The 20,040-nt window shown below is 41.2% G+C and overlaps 1 protein-coding gene across 1 annotated transcript in view; it reads left to right on the forward strand.

Annotated features, from left to right (window-relative positions):
* The window catches only part of LOC116398895 (spondin-1-like), a 99,299-nt gene that overhangs the window by 76,114 nt on the left and 3,145 nt on the right, over positions 1 to 20,040 (forward strand). Inside the window, exons 7-15 of the mRNA XM_031875641.1 lie at positions 2,932 to 2,996; positions 6,617 to 6,818; positions 9,205 to 9,345; positions 10,124 to 10,196; positions 12,910 to 13,092; positions 16,662 to 16,832; positions 17,287 to 17,454; positions 18,624 to 18,782; positions 19,705 to 19,983. Coding sequence (XP_031731501.1) covers positions 2,932 to 2,996; positions 6,617 to 6,818; positions 9,205 to 9,345; positions 10,124 to 10,196; positions 12,910 to 13,092; positions 16,662 to 16,832; positions 17,287 to 17,454; positions 18,624 to 18,782; positions 19,705 to 19,983 — 1,441 coding nt within the window. The remainder of the gene's footprint in view (positions 1 to 2,931; positions 2,997 to 6,616; positions 6,819 to 9,204; positions 9,346 to 10,123; positions 10,197 to 12,909; positions 13,093 to 16,661; positions 16,833 to 17,286; positions 17,455 to 18,623; positions 18,783 to 19,704; positions 19,984 to 20,040) is intronic.

Here is a 20,040-nt window from a genome sequence, read left to right on the forward strand (position 1 = left end):
TTAATATTGGGCTGGTATTTATACTAAAATTGGCTAAGTATTATGATTTATTGCAAGAAACAAAGCAATTCTGACAAATGACAAATGACAAAATGACAAATTCAGCACCATAATGAAAGGATCCTTTTTATCATAACCACATTTTTCCATCACTGCAACGATTGGACTGTGAGTTTGCCAGTTGAATCAGACTCCTTTTACCATTTTCTTGTGTAGCATAAAGGGAGTTAAACTGCATGTCATTGTGCAACCCTGCATGTTGTAGAATGACAATATATGAACCTTGAACCTTGAAAGGGACGGAGGGAGGGAAGTAAGGAACAAAGGATCAAGTACAGAGAGGGAGTGAAGGAAGTGTTATCATGCTAGCGAGTATATGAATTACTATGCATCAGTTATGACCCCCTGTTCTTCTCATCTACTCCTTTTTTAACCTCTCTTTTATCAGACTTTCATTCCGTCCTTTAAGTGCATTGCTGCCGCTTCCTCCCTCTTTTCCCTCTCAGCTGTGTCTCCCTTGTTACTGCCCCAATCCACCTTGGTCCCATTATCCTGCTCTCCTACTCTGTCTTCATTTTAACTTATTGCTTCCTCATCCTTCTCTCGTCTTTTCTTTCCATCCTCATACTCTTCCGCTGTATCACTTTCCTTGTCCCACCCTCTCCCCCTCCTCGCATCACTTTGTATAATCACACTTGTTTCTTTTCGTCTTCTTCTTCTTGTCCAAAATGATGTCCTCCGTATCTAACTCCACCCCCCTCTCCTCATGTTCCACTCTTTCTTCTCTCCTTGAAAACATTTGTGAAAATGTAATGTGCTTTTAAACATGGGTAAATCAGTCATTTTGTGCCATTACAATGATCACCACAAACAAACAAGACCATTACAGGGGGATTTACATCTCCTGCCGACCTCCACGAAGCATTTTGTATTACATGATGCAGGCTGAGGGCTGCCAAAGAAATAGGATAATAGAATAGGATGCTTTTGTTAGTAGCCTAAATTGAACCAGAGTGTGGAGAATTTCTGGTAATGGCAGAGGGTGGAGGGAATGACAATTACCTTCATCATGTTTATCTAGAAAGTGAGAAACGTGTAATCATTGATTTCCTTGCAGTTTAGCTACCGAGGTAGGAAAAACATGACGTGTAGTTCCTTTAATGGTTACCAGGCTGCAACCTCTGGGTCTGAAAAGTGAAGCCGATAGTATCTTAAATTTGCATTCTCTCTACTGACCAGCAGGGGGAGACTTATCTGGTTGCAAAGAGATGTCCGATTGTATAGAAGTCTATGAGAAAATGACCCTGCTTCGCACTTGATTTATTATCTCAGTAAACATTGTTAATGTGGTCTCACTCCCTCGTTTCAAGTCTTCTTCAATACAGCATGATGTTCATTTCGTAAATTATGATTCCATTTAGAGGAAAAAGGACCATAAAAGTGGAGTATACTTAAGGGCGGGGCTACCATGTGATTGACAGATTGCTCCCCTACGAGAGCTGTACATGGCATCATCTTCCGCCATCCAAATATGGTCACTTAACCCTAATCCAAGATGGCTCCTAAAAAAGTCAGCATTTGTTTTTACTTAACTCCTCCCGCTGAAGTCCAAAAACCAATGGGTGACGTCATGGTGAGTTTGTCCACTACTTATATACAATATATCGTTGCAGCCCTTATCACACAAGATGTAAACACGAACATTGGTCATTTTAGATCTTTGAAAAAAATGTATTTTGTAATAAATATTTTGTTTCAAATCTTAGAAATGTTCCAAAGCCATAATTTGCTTGACATCCATATTCATGCCTTGAATCATTTCCTGTCTAGTGTGGAATTGGGATAAGGCTCCTCCCAAACTATTAGTACTGGTTTAACTGGCTTTATGGAATCAGTATACTGATATAGATTTGTTTTAATCATGCTTAAAATCATACTTAAAATCTAACCAAGAAGTGTTTGCTTGCACACCAACATCCAATCTAAATGTATTTCCACTGTTGATTGTAGCCATGTTCACTTTACATCACATCATGCACTGAAGTTTGAGACAATAACCTCTAACCAGACACTACAAATTAAAGGACCGTTCTTCTCCATCCTTCCTGTCTGGATATTCACCCATTGCTCCATTGGTTTTTCTTGACTCAATGCCAGTTTGTGTGTTTCCTCTGGCTGCCTATACTCACACACACACACACACACACACCTATCTGTGTGTGTCCATCTATGTGTTTGTGTGTGTTTCATGTGTTTGTGAGAAGACGAAGTGAGGTCTGAGGCCTCAGAGCCCCAGGCTGCTACAAAAAAGAAGGATGGGCACTGACTTGTAAACAGACACACACACACACACACACACGCGCGCGCACACACACACATGCACTTGTTTTCTCCACACTGCCCCAGGGAAGACGGGAGGCTTTCAAAGGGACTGTGAAACCTTCAGTCAACCAGAGAATAAAAGGCATTTTTCTTTTGGGCATATCCCAACCAGAAAGGATATATACAGACTTTCTCATTCTGTTCTAATCAGCTGCAGCGCCACACTATTTGTCTTGCTGCTTTCTGCCAAATAATAAGGCTTCGTCCGATGCATAATGATAGATAATGTGTTGTGCAGTCCATAAAGTGGCCGTAATGCTGCGGAGAAACGAAGGAGCGCGGTGGGAGTGCGGCTCCCCGCTAGAATAACACTACAGCACGGAGCCATTTTGTCCCAATAACCGATAAGAGGCTCATAAGCCTCCGAGAAGTGGAACACACTTTGCTGTCCTTGGATGAGAGTACTCACTCTCGGTCATGTCAAATTGTCAATTTTGGTCTTTTCTCTGTCAATGTCTCTCTCTTTTTTTTCTCGCTTTATAGTCATTCATTTTGAGACAAATTGCCTCATGTACCCCTTTCACTGTGTCTGTCTCTTTCTCTTCGCAGGGAGATGAAGTACTTACTGTCATTAAGACTAAGGCTCAGTGGCCGGCATGGCAGCCGCTCAACCTGTAAGTATCACTCAATGTCACTTTTACTGAATGGGAGAGGCACTTCTGTGAGAGATGGAAATTCAAATAAAAAACTTAAGATTTCCGAAAAGAAGTAATAGAAGTTTGATTTACTTTTTGGCAGTGAGAGTTTTTGAGTCAAACTGAAAATATCAGTGCTGTAATTTCATTGGCGCGATGTAAAAATACTTATGTTATGTTAGAAGTAGGGCTGCCAATGTGTTCAAATGTATCATGGTATGATGATTAGTTAATCAAATTAATAATCGTCATACAATTCATACAATACCTCCTCGTTTTTTGGTGCGTTTTCCTACGAACGCCAGCAACACGTTGTACATTTCAGCTCTTTACTTGCATACAGTCGTTTCAAAATGAAGTTCCATCTTTAAAGGAAACTCAGTTAGGTTAAGGCAACAAAACTACTTGGTTAGGAAAAGAATGTAAAATATTTAGTTAGGTTTAGGCAACAAAACTACGTAATTTGGTTTCGGAAAAGATTGTGAAATACATAGTTAGGTTTATACAATGAAAATACTTAGTAGGAAAAGATCATAATTAGGTTTAGACAACAAAACTACGAGAGCCTGAAACATTCACCAAAATAGTTTAAGAAGCCTTAATTAAATAAATTGATATTTAATGAATCATTACATACAAATAATTCAGTGTTTGTGCTCATTAGCAGTTTATTCATGTTCAACTGTGGGAAAGTGGCAGAAATATGACTTTATGACAGTTAAATATTGTGTTCATTATTTATAATATTTGTTTGTTTCTTTAGCTCTCCATAAATTGATCGCTGAAGCAAACACGTTTGAAAACGGGCAACTTTTTCTTTGAAGCTGTCTGTTTCCAACTCTTGACTTCCTTGACTCAATTGTCATTATTAAAGTTGTGTATTGTAACAAGCTGATGTTTTGGTGCTGAATTGCATTGCGCGTGTTCATTCAATGCGACAATGACTCAGATAAAGCATTAACCGCATTTAGGCAGCATTACCAAACTAGCAGAAAACATTTACATCAACACAAGTAGACTAATGACATTAGGCAATACTCCAAAACTGACATTGTTCATTATACAACGTGAACAATGGAAAATGAATCATACTTTGTGCACAGACCTTACAGCATATATTTACACATATCTTGTAGCGTATATTCATTAAACAATACATAAGGAGAGTTTGAATTTCAGTTCAACTTTGAATCCTTTCTCTCTGACCAATGGAGGTCACTACATGTGACATCAAGTTGACCATGAACATGTCGTCCACACTGGAGCTCTTGATGTATGTCTCCCTAATTTATTCATCCTCGTTTTCAGCAGGATTGTGCTTTACAATCTCTATTATCTCCTGGATGGAAAGCTTTTAGAAACATATTTTGGTGTCTTATACTTAAGTGTAGAAAATTGTATGACCTAACAAATGTTTTGGTCTGGTGGCAAAGCTAAAAACAAGGCTGATTTTCATTTTTGGGGCCCACAAAACAGTCTTTTTTTTTTTTTCTTTTGAGAAGCTACCCAACTTTCCTTCAAAACAAGATTCTTCAAAAGCATAACATAATCTGTTTTGTCTGAAGTAGACGAAGATACACAGAATTCTTGCTCAGTGATCCGTAAATTACATTTCATCACAAATAATACATCTACATAATTTAGCCCATGCTGAATGATCAATGGAAACAATATGTGAGAACATGTTGCAGAAATCTTTAATATGACCTTTCCATGAATCACATCTTCATTATGAGCAGTATCAAATGTTTATTAGCTGGATAAGTACTTCAAAGTTAAAAAAAACAAACGTTGGGGGTTAGTGGGGGTAAGCCAAAGATTTAGGGTGGTTTCTTTTAACATTTCTGGAGTCCACAACATAGCACTCCTTTTATACTCAAATAAGGATTAAATCCAACTGCTGTGAGTAAGTGAGACAGTCTATTCAATAGTTTAAACTCTTTTTTTCTTTTCATATGACTCTTACAACTGACTTGGATAAAAGCTCTACTTAAAACAAGCTGCACTGGAAGCAGAACAACTGAGGAAGACAGTAGCTGTGCAATGAGAAAATAAGATAATGGGAAACATATTTTTATAAATTATAATACATGTAGTGTATTTAAGAAAAATTATTCAATTATAAAATAGCTATAACTTTGTGATTCTGTTTAGGCCAGCAGAGAAGGCCTTGCAGGCCCTGACGGCCTGCCACTGTGTCACACAAACAGCTGTTCACCGCTCGCTGCCCGGTTCTTGTGTTAAAAAATGTCCGCTTAATAACAATAAAATAAAAACTGCGTTAACGCGCAATAATATAATTGTCGGCGTTAATTAATGAATGCGTTAACGCGATAATAACGCGTTAACTTGCCCAGCACTAGTACATTCCTGTTTCGTTGAATATGTCGATACTCTGAAGATATGTTTTTATGTAAGAAAATATGTATAGTTTAGAAACTTTTATTGTTACATGTCAAGTATAAGAGAGTAAAATTCTTTTGTTTTGGCTCCTCAACATTTCAGCATAATAGCAATAAAACGGTATAACATGGTAATAAAATACACTATAATGTTACAAATGATATACATACAGTGTATATACCACTGTAATGTGAATTATGTGGATATAGTGTGCAAATACTTGTGTGAGCCTGATAAAAACAGCTGCCTAGTTTATTTGCCCAGAGGCTGCGATACCGCTTGCCAGACGGCAGCAGCCGAAGCCGTCCGTGGTCGGGATGATTGGGGTCTCTGATAATCATGCGGGATTTACTGCCACAACAATCGCTCTAAATATCCTGAATGGCGCGCAGCTCACATCCACTGCTCTTGATCTTGAACAATTACAAATGATTCTTAATTGTTTTATGATGTCTTCCTTTATGCAGCTCTTAAAAAGCCAGGCTGAATAATCACACACTCTGGCATCCTGTGCACTCTTTGGAACTAGCTCAAGAGCAATTAGAAACCGATCATAATTCTAGCCCCCAGCACTGCATGAGCACCAACACACACACACAAACACTAATGTACCGTATCTTTCACCAAACATCTGTTTAATTACCCCTCCTAGCATTGTCTGTCATTTGCGATACATTGTGCCGCTATTATTTTTACTAATGACAATCTTTGCGCGCATGCACACACACACACTCACGATCACACACTCCATGTGAGCATGAAATATGAGCTGATTTTGTTCAATTTTGCATGCAAAGTTATCAAGTTGTTCAAAAAAAGTTCTGTTTGCACTTACAGTATGTCTCGGTTAAGACGTGATGATTAAGATACCGAGACTGTTTTTCATACAAAAACTTGAAATTATCCTATTATCATCTTTGAGTGATTTATTATATTCTGTCGATTTTTAGACATTGAGAGAGAACATTTCATTATAATTTTCTGCCACTAATTGGACATTTCAGAGGTTCAATTATGCAGCAATTAGAAGAGGTTGAGTCGGGTCAGATTTCTTGACATCAGAGCCCTTTACCAAGTATTTAACAAAAAAATGCTGACTTAGAGCTGCCTCATTATAATATTTAATCATCTGGATATAAACTTTTGTTTAATTCCCTTTTTTTTGTCTTCTTTTCTTTACCCACCCATGTCACCAGGCGTGCAGCTCCATCGGCTGAGTTTTCTGTGGACCAAACCCGTCACCTGATGTCCTTCCTCACCATGCTGGGGCCTAGCCCAGACTGGAATGTGGGGCTGTCGGGAGAGGACCTCTGCACCAAGGAGTGTGGCTGGGTCCAGAGGCTGGAGACAGACCTCATTCCCTGGGATGCAGGCACTGACAATGGTGTCACATATGAGGTAATCTAGTTTAATGTCACTGGTTAGTTCAGATGTATGTTGGCAATGGTAGAAACATGAGAGCTGTAGCATCCAATAGAGGCTTTAAGTTGTCGTGACATCACACATTGGTTTGTGGACTGCGGTTTTAAAGCCTTGAGTTGGGCATTTTGGCCATCGCCATCTTGGAATTTTAGCCCTCGCCATCTTGTTTTTTGCAACTGGTAAACATAAGGGACCTTATTTGGACTGAGGAGTTTGTAGACGTTGTGGTAGACACGCCATATTCGGCTCTGGTAGCGACCTGTCAATAACAAGGTAGCGTCACCAATGGGAGCATTATTTACTAAATGAACATCATGCTGTATTGAAGAAGACTTGAAACTAGTGATTGAGACCATACACTCATGTTTACAATGTTTACTAAATCAGAAATGCTTGGGTGACGGCAACAGCCGTGGCCGGCGGTATTGTGTTTTCGGGTTGTGTCAAAGTCCACTGCACTTAATTCAATCGCTGTGCTTCCTTTTGGGATGTTGATGACTGTATCTGTATGTCACAGAGAGGCGAAGTCCCTGCTCTTCCGGAAGAGCTCTTATTTTGGAGAAAGTATTTATACGGTAGTCAATGTACATACATAGTATGTGTTTTCCAAGTTTTAAGATGTTGTGACCATAGGTACAATAATTAAGGCAGTTAAGAGGCAACTGAACGTATTTGAAACATATTTAAACAGCAGTATTTCCGCTGAGGTAAATGGCCGATTTGTGAGCTGTGTAAAAATTCTAGGGTTTCAAAAGGTGTGGCACGAATTTATTTCCCACGAAGTCAGAGCTGTCAAATAATCATAAAATTCAACTTTACAGAAAAAAACTGGCAATTTGTATGAACATGAATAGATAGGACGCAATTCATAAAAATGGGGGAGGATAGACTACATTGGTGAACCTCCACTACCTGCCGCGGCACCCAAAAGACTTCAACTATTATCCACTTCAAACAGTTGACACTATCACCCTCTACTGGAGGCATTGGAGGCTAAGCTTGTGAGACTGTCCAACTCCCTGGGGAAACGACTTTGCTGCACGGCGTGGACAGAGTCAGCTTTGCTTTTGTGGGGCCCCGAGACGAGGAGCGATGGCGGCCACAGCACTTCAGCCCTCTGACATAAGGTTTTTTAACCAAAAAGTCAGAGAAGGTACTTTTAGTGAACTTTTAACTACAAAGGGAATCATCAACGTCGCCGTTACAGCGCTGTAGATGAGAATGTAACTTCATATCTCATTCTCATATTTCCTTTGTGGATGTCTTTCCTTTTGTCTGATTTAGTACTCCTGCATATGTTAAGTTGCTTTGAAACTTGAAACAACACTGAGTAAGAACAAAGAGAAGAAAAGAGCAGTGGCTGCAGGTGACTCTTCAGGGCTCTTGATACCTACCTACCTTACCCTTATAGGTCAGACTGGGGTATAAAATGAATGCACCCATTACAATGTTATTACTTTTTATTAATTCTTGTTTGTATATTTAAATTACTGCCGCTCCACTGTTCCCTTCCCCTCAAGAGAAATTATGTTGTTCTCCATCTAAAAGCGTGTTTCACAGACATGCAGACACTGTACGCTGCTATGGATTAGTATTCTTGTCCCACAAATAATTCCCATGTCCTAAATTTTGGCTGTTTAACTTTGATTACTCTTACCATTGCTCAGTGGAAGACTCAGACTGCCCTCCCTCGGGTTGTATTTCATACTCAGTACACGGTACAAGAGCAGATGTTTTTCTCTAGGACACCAACCGTTGCAACACCAAGTGCCCCATTTGCACAATGCTAATGTGAGAGGGTGGGAATACTCTCCCTTCAAATCATTGTCATCTTTATTGGTAGCATCTATTATGCTAGCAAGCTATTATGACAACTGTGTTAGAAACATGGCATTTTTTTACCTATCAAGCTGTCATTGAGCAACATTGGCATTCATTCGGATTCTTGTTTGTGACCACTTGACAAATATAAGTCAAGTTTTTTTAGCTTTGTTTTGGTCTCCAGTGGGAAATATCTTTAACTTTATCCATCCGTTGTGGCATAAAGTCAGTTCATAGAGCTTCTTTGCCGACCATATAGCTGGAAAACAGCGCTGATGAGGGCAGTAAGACTGAACCATGACTGTGAAGTTGCAGACGGGAAAACCAAAACAATGAGCTGAAAGGTGCTAAAGCACACTGTAGAGCTGAGAGGAGTCTGTCGATTATTATTTGTGGGTTTGTCTCTGCAAGCAAAACCTTTTACATGACACAAATTCATTTGATCTATTGTCACTATAAAACACACTGAGTATAGCAGCTTTAACCTTTGAATATAACACTTTTTTGCTCACTTTACCGTCTTATTTCGGCTTTTTTTCAGTCACCAAACAAGCCCACTATTCCTCAGGAGAAGATCCGACCCTTGACCAGTTTAGACCACCCCCAGAGCCCCTTCTACGACCCAGAGGGAGGGGCAATTACCTCTGTAGCCAAGCTGGTGGTGGAACGCATCGCTAGAAAGGTACAATGCAGTATGTAAAAGTAGGTATGCACTTATACAGAGTGTTTCTTGGCAAAAAATACCACGTATTAGCTTTTTACAAAACTTTCAATCACTGCAACCTTGTCGACAAAACCACTTTATCGTTTATTGTATTGGTCTCCAACAGTTATGGAATACTTACTCAACTTCTTTGATAACCATATATATATTTCTACCAATGATAGGAAGTACAGCTCCAACACTATATTATGCAAGTAAAACGCCATTTGGGCTAACTTGCATGTGACAGTCGCCAGCAAATTTACGCTGTAGCTGATGGCTCTTCTGCAAAACTACTTGAAACTCATGTGATCAAGTCTATTTATAGTAATTATATTAATTTCAAGTGTGCTACAAATGTAATAACTTGCTACATGTGAGCCGTTTTTGAATGAAAATTTTAAAAAGATATGTAATTTACGTACAATTAACACCTTATGCAGGACTTCAACAACAAGCAACTTCGTCGAAGTATCTGATTAAACAAGACTGCTTCGTGATGATGGTGTCAAACTATTTAAACTCTGTTGATCACACATCCACACAGGCATGGAGGTTAACTAAGAATATAATTGCAATTCAATCATGTTGTCACACACACAATTCCTGAAATACCATTTTCTCATACACAGCCAATGGTGATCTATTGAGATAACAGAGATAATAGTGTAATCATCAAAGTTTCATGCTCAAAGATTGTTTTCTTTTGTGAGGAGCTTTGGATATATTTTTCTATGAGTTTTCTTTGTGTGTGCAGGGAGAGCAGTGCAACGTGGTCCCGGACACCATAGACGACATCGTTGCTGATATTGGACAGGAGAAGGAGGAAGGTAGGCCTACAGTAAATGCACACACCCACACAAATGAAATGGGAGTAGGGTGGACATTGAACTGGTTTCTGTGGTCATTTGAGTGGTACGAAAGGAAACGGCGATTGTTGCTAGTTGTTATGATGACAACACACGTCAGTTTGGTGGTAAAGTGTTTTGTCGCAGCTGGCTGGGAAGAGAGTGGACGCAGCTCCGGAGACGGATGGCTGGTTAGTTAGCTAGGTAGCCTGTAACCAGTGTAGCATGAAAAGTGTGGTGGAATTAGCTAGCTAACTGGCCAACTCCGCTAGTAACGAAGCATTAAGTTGTTGAAGTTGTTTTTCTGTTTAGTTTATACGGAAGTCAGCCCGCTACAACGGTCGCAGTGGCAACGGTACACATAAAATGGCCCCAGTTCTGGCCATCCTGCTACGTTCATATGGTTGGAAAAAAAAAATCCTTTTACTCTGATTTAATTACTGTAAACACACCTTTTCTTGATTAAAGTTCTTCAGGGAAAGACCCTAACGAGGTATAATGGATTGACTTTAAGGGCTTGATGGAGTGTTTTATTCAGACCCTGTCATTACGTGATATTGCATTCCTTTATGTTCTTTGAACTCTTCAATTCACTATGTGTGTGCAAAACATTCACGTTAACTATCCACTTACAGAGCGGATACCGCGGGGATTCAGGGATGCATGGCGCTCCAGGACACACATAGCTCATTACAGACACAAGTGGTTTAGATAGAGTCACAGATGGGCTCAGGTCAGGTAATCAGAACACAGAGAGAACAAGTCCTGTCCCGATCAACCACTTTATATATACTTTATATCCTGCCATGGATCACAGATCCTGTCACTCTTGGACAACGATGTTTCAGCAGTGCTACATATGAAATCAGTATACAATGTATATGCAAGATGTTCACTGTTATAGTATTTCATTATATAACATATATTTTATACATATTATTTATTTAAGATTTATACCACTTTTCATGAATGAATGCATGTATGAAAATGTCAGCCTCCTAAAACGTACATTCCTATACAACAAATTGCAAACTGCATTATAAATTACTTTTCGAGGGAAAATATTTTCTCCATTGGTTTTTGACGTTCCTCAAACACATTTGTACTCGTACTCTGCCGGAGTCTGCGTAGGGAAGAGTGTCAAACAAACACTTCAGGACTTTCACCCAGGAGACCTTCATGTCCTGTGTTTATTTTATGTATTGGTTTATTTGATAAGGGGCAGTGCACATTAATAAAAACATTTCTGTAAATGCACCAGTTAGCCAAAAGGCTATTTTTCATCTGTAGTCCCAAGAGGCAGAAGTTACAAAATAAACCTAAAAACAGAATGTAAGATTAAATTTAAAAGGTTATACAATATTGCGTGCACAAACAATGAAAAAAAGTGAGAATATTAATATACGTAGTATCATCACTCAGGAGACTCTTATACATTGTCAAGTACTAACAACAAAACTAACAACTAACACAGAGGCTCTCAAAGTCAACACACACAAAGCAAATAAAATAAGGGATAATCATGTTAAAATAGAAACATGCACTAAAGACAATATTATGATGCAATTGTTAGACACTAAAAAACATCCATGTCAGAGGCACAAAACATAAAAGCATGCAGAGTATGTGAAATACATAAATCAGTCAGACACAGCTAAACAACAATAAAAGACAAGCATGCAGGTAGAGTCGACCGGCAATTTCAAGACAGACAGACAGGTGACAACAAAAAGGCAACATTTACTTATTTTAAGTTATGTACAAAACTTAAATTAGGTAACAAACATACCTATTTCAAGCCGCACCTTGTTTTTTTACTAAACATTCTTTTGCTTGAATTTACAAAGTTAACCACATGTTCAAAACTGTGACCATGTTCTTTTCTAGCAAGAACCGGGATCAGCGCTGTGACCTTAAACCTGCTAAATGAGCTGTCCCCTGCCTGCTTGTTAACCAGCAGATGGGCTAAACAAGACAGACCCGTGCATGACGGTGTTTGTGTAGTACATTGCCGCTTAGAGCCTATTTTAAGTGGCCTCGGGAAGGGGGCAGCATTTTGCCCACGCTGCAGAATTTCTTAACGAGAATCTCCCACCGGCTAATAAATGTCTTCCTCAGTCAGACATAGACCATTTGCTCCTTTCCCTCCTCTCTTACTCTTGCCTGTCCTCTCTTTCTCTGCCATCTCCCGTCTTCTCTGTGTGAGATGACACTACCAAGACGAGGCCGGCCCCTTATTGTTCCACTGCGGAGCCTCACTGCTTTCACTTACGCATCAGCCCCGTCTGTCCTCTTCCCTTCCTCTCTGCGTCTCCGGCTCCTTTGTTCCCTCATTCTCCTCTGTCATTATACGTTATCCCGGAGAATTGCACCCGCTTAAGGTTCGTCCCCGAGGCCTGACGGTATATTCTCTCTCTCCCTCAATTTCTCTGGCTCTCTGAACCCCCGAGAGAGCACTTTTAATTGAAGCCAGTCCCCCTGCTACTTCTTGGAGCTCCAGCTACTGCTGATAATTGGGCAAGACATTTACAAATCACACTCTGCTCTCCCCCTCTTCAAATGTCACTCGGTGGCCTCTTTTGGTCCAGTATCTGCAGTAATCACCTGTGGGTACGATGTAAAATAATCAGTGTCAGCCCAAAGGACATATCACAATGCCTCTTTTTCTTTGTTGACTCCTGTGTTTCTCACTTAGATGACACACCAGAGACATGCATCTACTCGGGCTGGTCTCCCTGGTCGGCCTGTAGCAGCGCGACGTGCGAAAAGGGACGCAGGATGAGGCAGAGGATGCTGAAGGCCCAGCTGGACCTCAGCGTGCCGTGTCCCCACACCCAAGATTTCCAGCCCTGCATGGGGCCGGGATGCAGCATTGATGGTAAAAACACACACGTACAGCTCAGTGTCCTTATCAGAAGTAAAGGATGGAGAGTGTAGGGGGGTGGGGATTATAGTTGTTAATCACTGCACTTACTGGGTAAATGTAGGTAGGGAAGTCCTTGAGCAAGGTGCTCCATTGTAGGTGCTACGTAAGTGATCAGCGGCACTTGTGCTGCGTTGATTTATTATTATATATGATTAATTTAAAAATACTAAACACGATGGTTAGCCACACTAACGGTGGTGGTCTACGAATGGTAACGGTTCTGACGTTCATGCTTTAAACAGGACGGATTAGAGCTGCACAATATTGGGAAAAAACTTTTCTGCCAAATATGATTTGATATGAAAAAATACAGAAATATATATATATTTATATTATCACACACAACCTTCCTTTCACGTTGTGAATACTGCGAGGTTCAGTAGTAGAAAACTATTTATTTTCCTTTCCGGACTAAAGATCTCATTTATCATCATTTCATGCCAATCAGATGTGACCGGGCTCATTTACATCTATAATATCAGTGAATACCATTCTAAATTGAAAACAATGTTGCAGCCCTGACAAAATTAGTGGCAGGCTGACCAGATATCCTCCATTGTCTTGTTCTTAATAGTATACAGGATACATTTCAGTGGCGTGGCATGACTTTTCCACTCGGCAAGCTTTGGCCCCATACAGTACTGTAGGTAGCTCTGTGTACTGTATTTTTCCCAAGTATTTTGAAAGTGTTTCTCATGTCAGGGAAACCACTGAGAGTGAATGTTATCATCTGATCATCCCCAGCTCTCTGAAGCTCCACACACTCAGCGGTGTCGGCAGGACTCAGGTCCCTGGGGACTAATGGTAGACATTAAACTTGTGTTTTTTAGGTTCATAAAATGTACCGGAATTCACGGATATGTAGGATATTACTACAGACAGGGCACCCAATCTTTCAGTTATGTTGGGCGTGCGGCGTCAACCAATCGGTGGCCAAATATTTTACAAACGTACCGCCGTCGGGCAGGGAGCGGTACGCCCCTTCATCAAACAGACAAAGACTGCAGAGCGCGTTCTTATTAGTTCATCCCACGTTCCTGTAACAATGTGAGAGTAACAAGAATAACAAAAACACCTTTTCATTCATATATGTATTTCACAATTGGAATTGCAGGTTGTGAATATACTAGGTGTATAATCACACAAACACAAACTTTTTTGGCACACTTTAAACGATATGCTGAAAAACTATTATTTTTTTCACCTCCAAACTCTATTGCATGACCACAAACACAATGGTATTATTGTCTTCTGTCCCACTTCATTGCACAAATTAGCATTAAAAAAAACAAAGACTGCATTTATTTTTGTTGTAATCCTTGTTTTCCTTTGATCAGTGAGCCCTCAAAATAATAGGCAGATTAAAGCTCAGGTGTTCATCCCGTTGCGACTAAAACCCAAAGTGAATGGTTCATTTTGGCTGATCTGCAGGTGGAAACACAAAGCCGCTGCCTCATTTATATTTCACGGCCTTGTGGAATTGTTTGTGTAGCCACTGCGCGACCATTGGGATTGCTGTTGTGAAGGACTATGCAGCGCATGCGTGAAGAAACAGGTGAAACAGAAGGAGCCAGGAGCTGACTGGGAAAGTCAGTGAAGCCCACACATACCTGAAGTTGATATGGTTACTTTGAGAGGATCTGTCACAAAATACAAATCCCGAATCACACAGTGTAAACATCGGTGATTTGGATACCCTAATTACTTCACTGAAACATAAGATTATGTGGATCAGCTGTTTGCGCTGAGCGTCCTCCTGCATCCCAGGTGCCAAAAACCAGGAATAAAATATGTTTATCTTTGAGTTTAAAGAAATCGACCCACCATGTTGTTATGGTGGAGATAATAGGACTCCAGGATTGTGTGTGTTAATTAAGATGCAGAAACAAAGTGTAGTTGCGAAGACATGAACAACAACAACAAAGCAGAGATTTGCTGGAATCCAAATATCAAATTGGAATAATCTTTTCCTACATTTCTCGCTGTTGTCCGAGGAGAAACTTTTCTTTCTGATTTCCGTCTAAGATGTCAGTTTGATGCTCTCTCACTCCAAGCAACAACCCACGACCCCCCCCCCCCCAAACCCCCAGGAGATGTCTTTTGTCCAATTTCTAGTTGTCAGTTTTTGAAAATAAATGCTGAGAGCGGTCAGCGCCCATCTTCCCCTCAGAGCTTCATACACACACACACACACACCCAACTGTTCTTATCGATATATCAGACAGCAATGGCTTTTTTTTGCTGCGGAGCATCTCCTTTGTTTTCATTTAGAGCACCATTAGCGTGCGGCGGGAGATTGATAATTGCAGGGTTCACGGATTGATTGATATTCCTGGGAAACACTTTGGCTCTCTGGAGGAGTTCGGATATACCCGTATCTTTTATCAATACTTCGGTCAGTTCTGCTTTATTAGGCCACAGCCGGTAAGCAATGCCGCTTTCTGTTGATTTACACGTGGCCTGTTCTCGCATAATCGCATCGTCTTGATTCACTTTCAGTACCTGCACCAGGGCTCCCCCTCTCAGAAGAGGTGTATACTGAGACGGCATCAAAGCGCAGTTAGACTCCTATAGTGAGGGAGTGATAGGGAGATCTCCAAGCGCAGTGCTGGCTAATAGTGATGAAATACACAAAAGTGGAGCCTTGTTAAAGCCAGAGAAGCTGCAGTTCACTTTTCAGCTGATATACCAGCCGGGGGTCATACATATTGACTTTCACTCCCTCAGGCCCATGCTGTGAATAGGACTGTCCTTCAGGCAACTTGCCTTATTAAAAAGAGAGCCAAAGCACATTCCGAGGAAGAGCTTTTTTTGAAAGTTAAACAGACTCAAATCCGAGAAGCTGTTAGAGGGGAGTCTGGTGTGGCATGAAGGAAGACCGGAGGACCTGGGTTCAACCAAGTCCCCAAGGGTGAAGCCAATTTTCGTGGTGGCCGAACCATGGAATCCCAACTTCCAGGTCCGTCACGTGAGCCCATTGTGCCCAAAAAGTTTTTTTCCCCCCATAGACTTACATTGGGACTTCCAAGTACAAAGACTTAAAGGAACAGTGTGTAACATTTAGGGGGGTTTATTGGCAGATATTTAATATAATATTCTTTACTATGTATGCAGCTATTCTCATACCTACACCAAGAAATATACCAATACACCTATTGACAGACTAAGAATATAATGTCCTCAGGTCAGGGAACCACTGAGGAAGCGATCATAAAACAATGTCTTCCATGTTGCTCATCATGGCTGCCACTGCGAACATGCATTAACATCATTAAAAACAAAACAAAATCCAGAATGTCTTATCAGCTCCAATGTGCTTCTCCAGAGCTGAATCTGGTCTCATTGTTTCTCTTCTCTCTTGAAATCCACACATGCAAATTATGATACCTTTTTTTGTTTTGAACAGCTCAAGTACAAACCCGGAACCTTTTCTAATAATAAACCAACAAAGAGAAAAGAAATGGAACTAAAATGTCAGGATGCTCTTCTGAAAGCGTCTATCTTTTTTTCCTGGTGGACAGAGCCCTCGACGTGTATGATGTCGGAGTGGATCAGCTGGTCGGCCTGCAGCGTGTCCTGCGGGATGGGGATGAGGTCTAGAGAGCGGTATGTCAAACAGTATCCTGAGGACGGCTCGCTCTGCCAGCTCGAGACTGAGGAGACGGAGAAGTGTGTCGTCAACGATGAATGCTGTGAGGCCTTTTTCTATTGTATTGCTGTGTGACTATGTCTATGTTTCTGTTGAGAATTTAAAAAACAATAATAATAATTTAATTTATTTTTCAATTTCATAAGTGACTTTAATGTTCTTCCACGATGTAGTGACTTTGATGTGCTACCGTCTTTTCACATATGAACCATTAAGCATATATGAGTTGTGTACATGTGTCTTTTTTTCATCTAAATAGGTGCACTATTTAAATGTTCCTTTTCTGCAGTAATCCCCAAAACAACAAAACCTTGACAGGTTATTGTGACAGTGAGTCGGTTCGGGTATACAAGCTCCCAAAATGGAATTTAACAAGCACTGTTCAGTTAATTACGCTAAGTTTAGCAGTCAATCCAAAGCTGGACATCTCTGTGGTGGAACATCGGCAAACACCGAAATACTAAATGTGTTTTTTGGTGTTGTGTTCTTCTCCACAGCACCCAGCAGCTGTGTGGTGACCGAGTGGGCTGAGTGGGACCCCTGCAGCGTAACCTGCGGCTTGGGCATGAGAAGACGCGAGCGCATGGTGAAGATGCCCCCTATAGACGGATCAATGTGCAAGACCGAGGTGGCAGAAGTGGAGAAATGCATGATGCCAGAATGCCGTAAGTGAAATGTATTTTCTTTCATTTCTTTGGTTTTATCATATTACACGTTTTTTTTATGCCTGAACATGAGATCTCAGGAACGCCCTGGAGGAAATTCCTTCATATTTGGCTTGGAGCCCGTTTGGTAGGGTGAACTGGTTGGTGGTCAAAGGTCAATGTGACCTCAGGTTCGTCCCATCCTCATGAACGCGATACCTCAGGAACACCTGGAGGGAATTTAATTATATCTGCCACAAACACCCACTTGTGGCACGTTTCAACCAAGCAGTCTGGTTCAGTTTAGTTCGTTACACATAAGAGGTTTTTTAGCAAAAGTTGTGGATTGTACCAATAGATCCCCTCTGTGCTTGTTCCCACCTCGGTTCAGGTTCCAAGCGAGGTGAGCCGATACCAGAAGGTGGAGTTAAAACACTGCAGACCACTGATTAGTCAGAGAGAACCGTCACTAGCGCGACACGAGACATACCAGCAATGTTGACAGCAATATTTAATTCTCTTGACCAATCTTTTTTAAATTAGCAGCTCGCAAAACTACCTGCATTTACACCTTACGATTGACAAAATGCAAACGTTTCCAATGTTTCCAATGTCTAAGGGTTGAAATGATATACCGAGGGTCCTGTCGCTACGGCGATCAGCTGAGAACCCCACCTATACTGAGGAGACACTATCTGCATTAGAAACCAGACTTTGGTTTGTGGACTGGCGTTATGAAACCTCGAGTTCGGCGATTTTGCTGTCGCCATCTTGGATTACAGCCTTCGCCATGTTGGTTTTTTTCGCAACCGATAAACAGAAGTTACCATATTTGGAATGAGGAGGAGTGATGTAGAGACGCCGTATACGTCTCTGGTAGTGGCAGCGACCTGTCAATAATGACAATTTAACACAAATGTCTAATAGGATAAAATACTGAAGTGATGACCTTAAACTGCTACTTGGCTGGTTTGCAGAGGCATACAACCATGAGTCACTAATTCTAGTTACATGAGCGTTTGTTGTAAATTTACACTTCGGACCAATTCAGTTCACTGTAGTAAATGAGCCAACTGATGACAGAGATACTACACATGAGCATGAACCAGGTTCCAGCTTCATTATGTAATTAGCAATAATTAGCCCACTTAACTGTAGCATGCATGCTTGCATACCTGTATCGTTTGCAGATAGCATCCCCTGCATGCTGTCACCCTGGTCCGATTGGAGCGATTGCAGCGTGACGTGCGGGCTGGGCTTGCGAACGCGTCAGAGGATGCTGAAGTCGGATCCTGCGGGGTGCTCCGAGGAGCTGGAGCAGACGGAGAAGTGCATGCTTCCCGAGTGCCGTGAGTACTGGAAGCACAGAGCTGCTGCTTTTTCATTCCTAACCGTCACAGAGAGGAGAGATCCAGAGAGGTAGCCTCGAACAACTTACTGCGCTGTACTTTCAGAATCATAGGTGCATTCACCTTAGCTTTTTAAACTTGAACTTTTTTCCACAAACTGATTTATATACTGTCGCCCTAACGTCCCTGGTTTGCGTTTTCAAGGTTTTGTTTCATATGTATTCTTTTTACGCTTGTTCATTTTGAGGTGTCATTTCTCATTTCTTGCCTGTTTCACCCGTCACTTTTTATCATGTTTCATTTACATTATGTTTTTCGGGTCGTCCCTCCGTCCGTCCCATTCCTGTGAACGCGATATCTCTGGAGCGCCTGGAGGGAATTTCTTTAAATTTGGCACCAACATGTCTTTGGCCCTAACTCAATAATTTATCTGCTAATCATGACAATTTCACACTAATGTCTCATAGGATAAAGTGATGAGGCCTTTTCTTTTGGCGGCTCTGTGTTCGTCTTATTTCCATTCATAGCAGTAACGCTGTTTCGCTTTTTGCCGGCATTATTGAGGATGAGACCGTCTTGTTTGAATAAAGTTTTTGTGTGTGGATTAACACAAATGTGGTCTCACATTGTCCATTGGTTACTGATAATTCATTAGTGTACTGCATTCTGGGTAAGATGAATGCACATGACTCCTACATCTCACACAGGTTCACTTGAGCTTTCAGTGAAATGGAATGACACCTCGAGGGAAGGGCAGAGGAACAGTTAAAATTGGAACATGCACTACTGCCAAACATGATTTTGAGCTTATCAATCACTAGAAGAAATACGCCATGAAATATTTCCTGTGCTTGTATTTGCTCCTTGACATTTCATTTTCTGGCCTCGTTTTCTCTCGTTCTCCATTCCTTTTCCGTTCCAGCCGTCGACTGCATGGTCTCAGAGTGGTCCGAATGGTCCGAGTGCAACAAGTCCTGCGGCAGAGGACACACCATTCGGACCCGTATGGTCAAACTGGAGCCGCAGTTCGGAGGCAGCGCTTGTCCCGAGACCATCCAGAGGAAGAAGTGCAAGATCAGGAAGTGCCGGACGAAAGCAAAGGAGGAGAGAGGAGGTGGGGGTGGAGGCGGAGGTGCAGGAGGAGGAAAGAGAAGGAGACGGGGCAAACAGGGAAGAGACGCGGCAGCCGAGGAGCAGCCAGGTTGGTTGGGAGCGATCTGTTATGTTAGCTTGACTACATGAGAGCCAGAGTTGAGAC

This window comes from Anarrhichthys ocellatus, unplaced genomic scaffold (assembly GCF_004355925.1).
Source record: "Anarrhichthys ocellatus isolate YVR2014 unplaced genomic scaffold, GSC_Weel_1.0 scaffold93, whole genome shotgun sequence".
NCBI lineage: Eukaryota > Metazoa > Chordata > Actinopteri > Perciformes > Anarhichadidae > Anarrhichthys > Anarrhichthys ocellatus.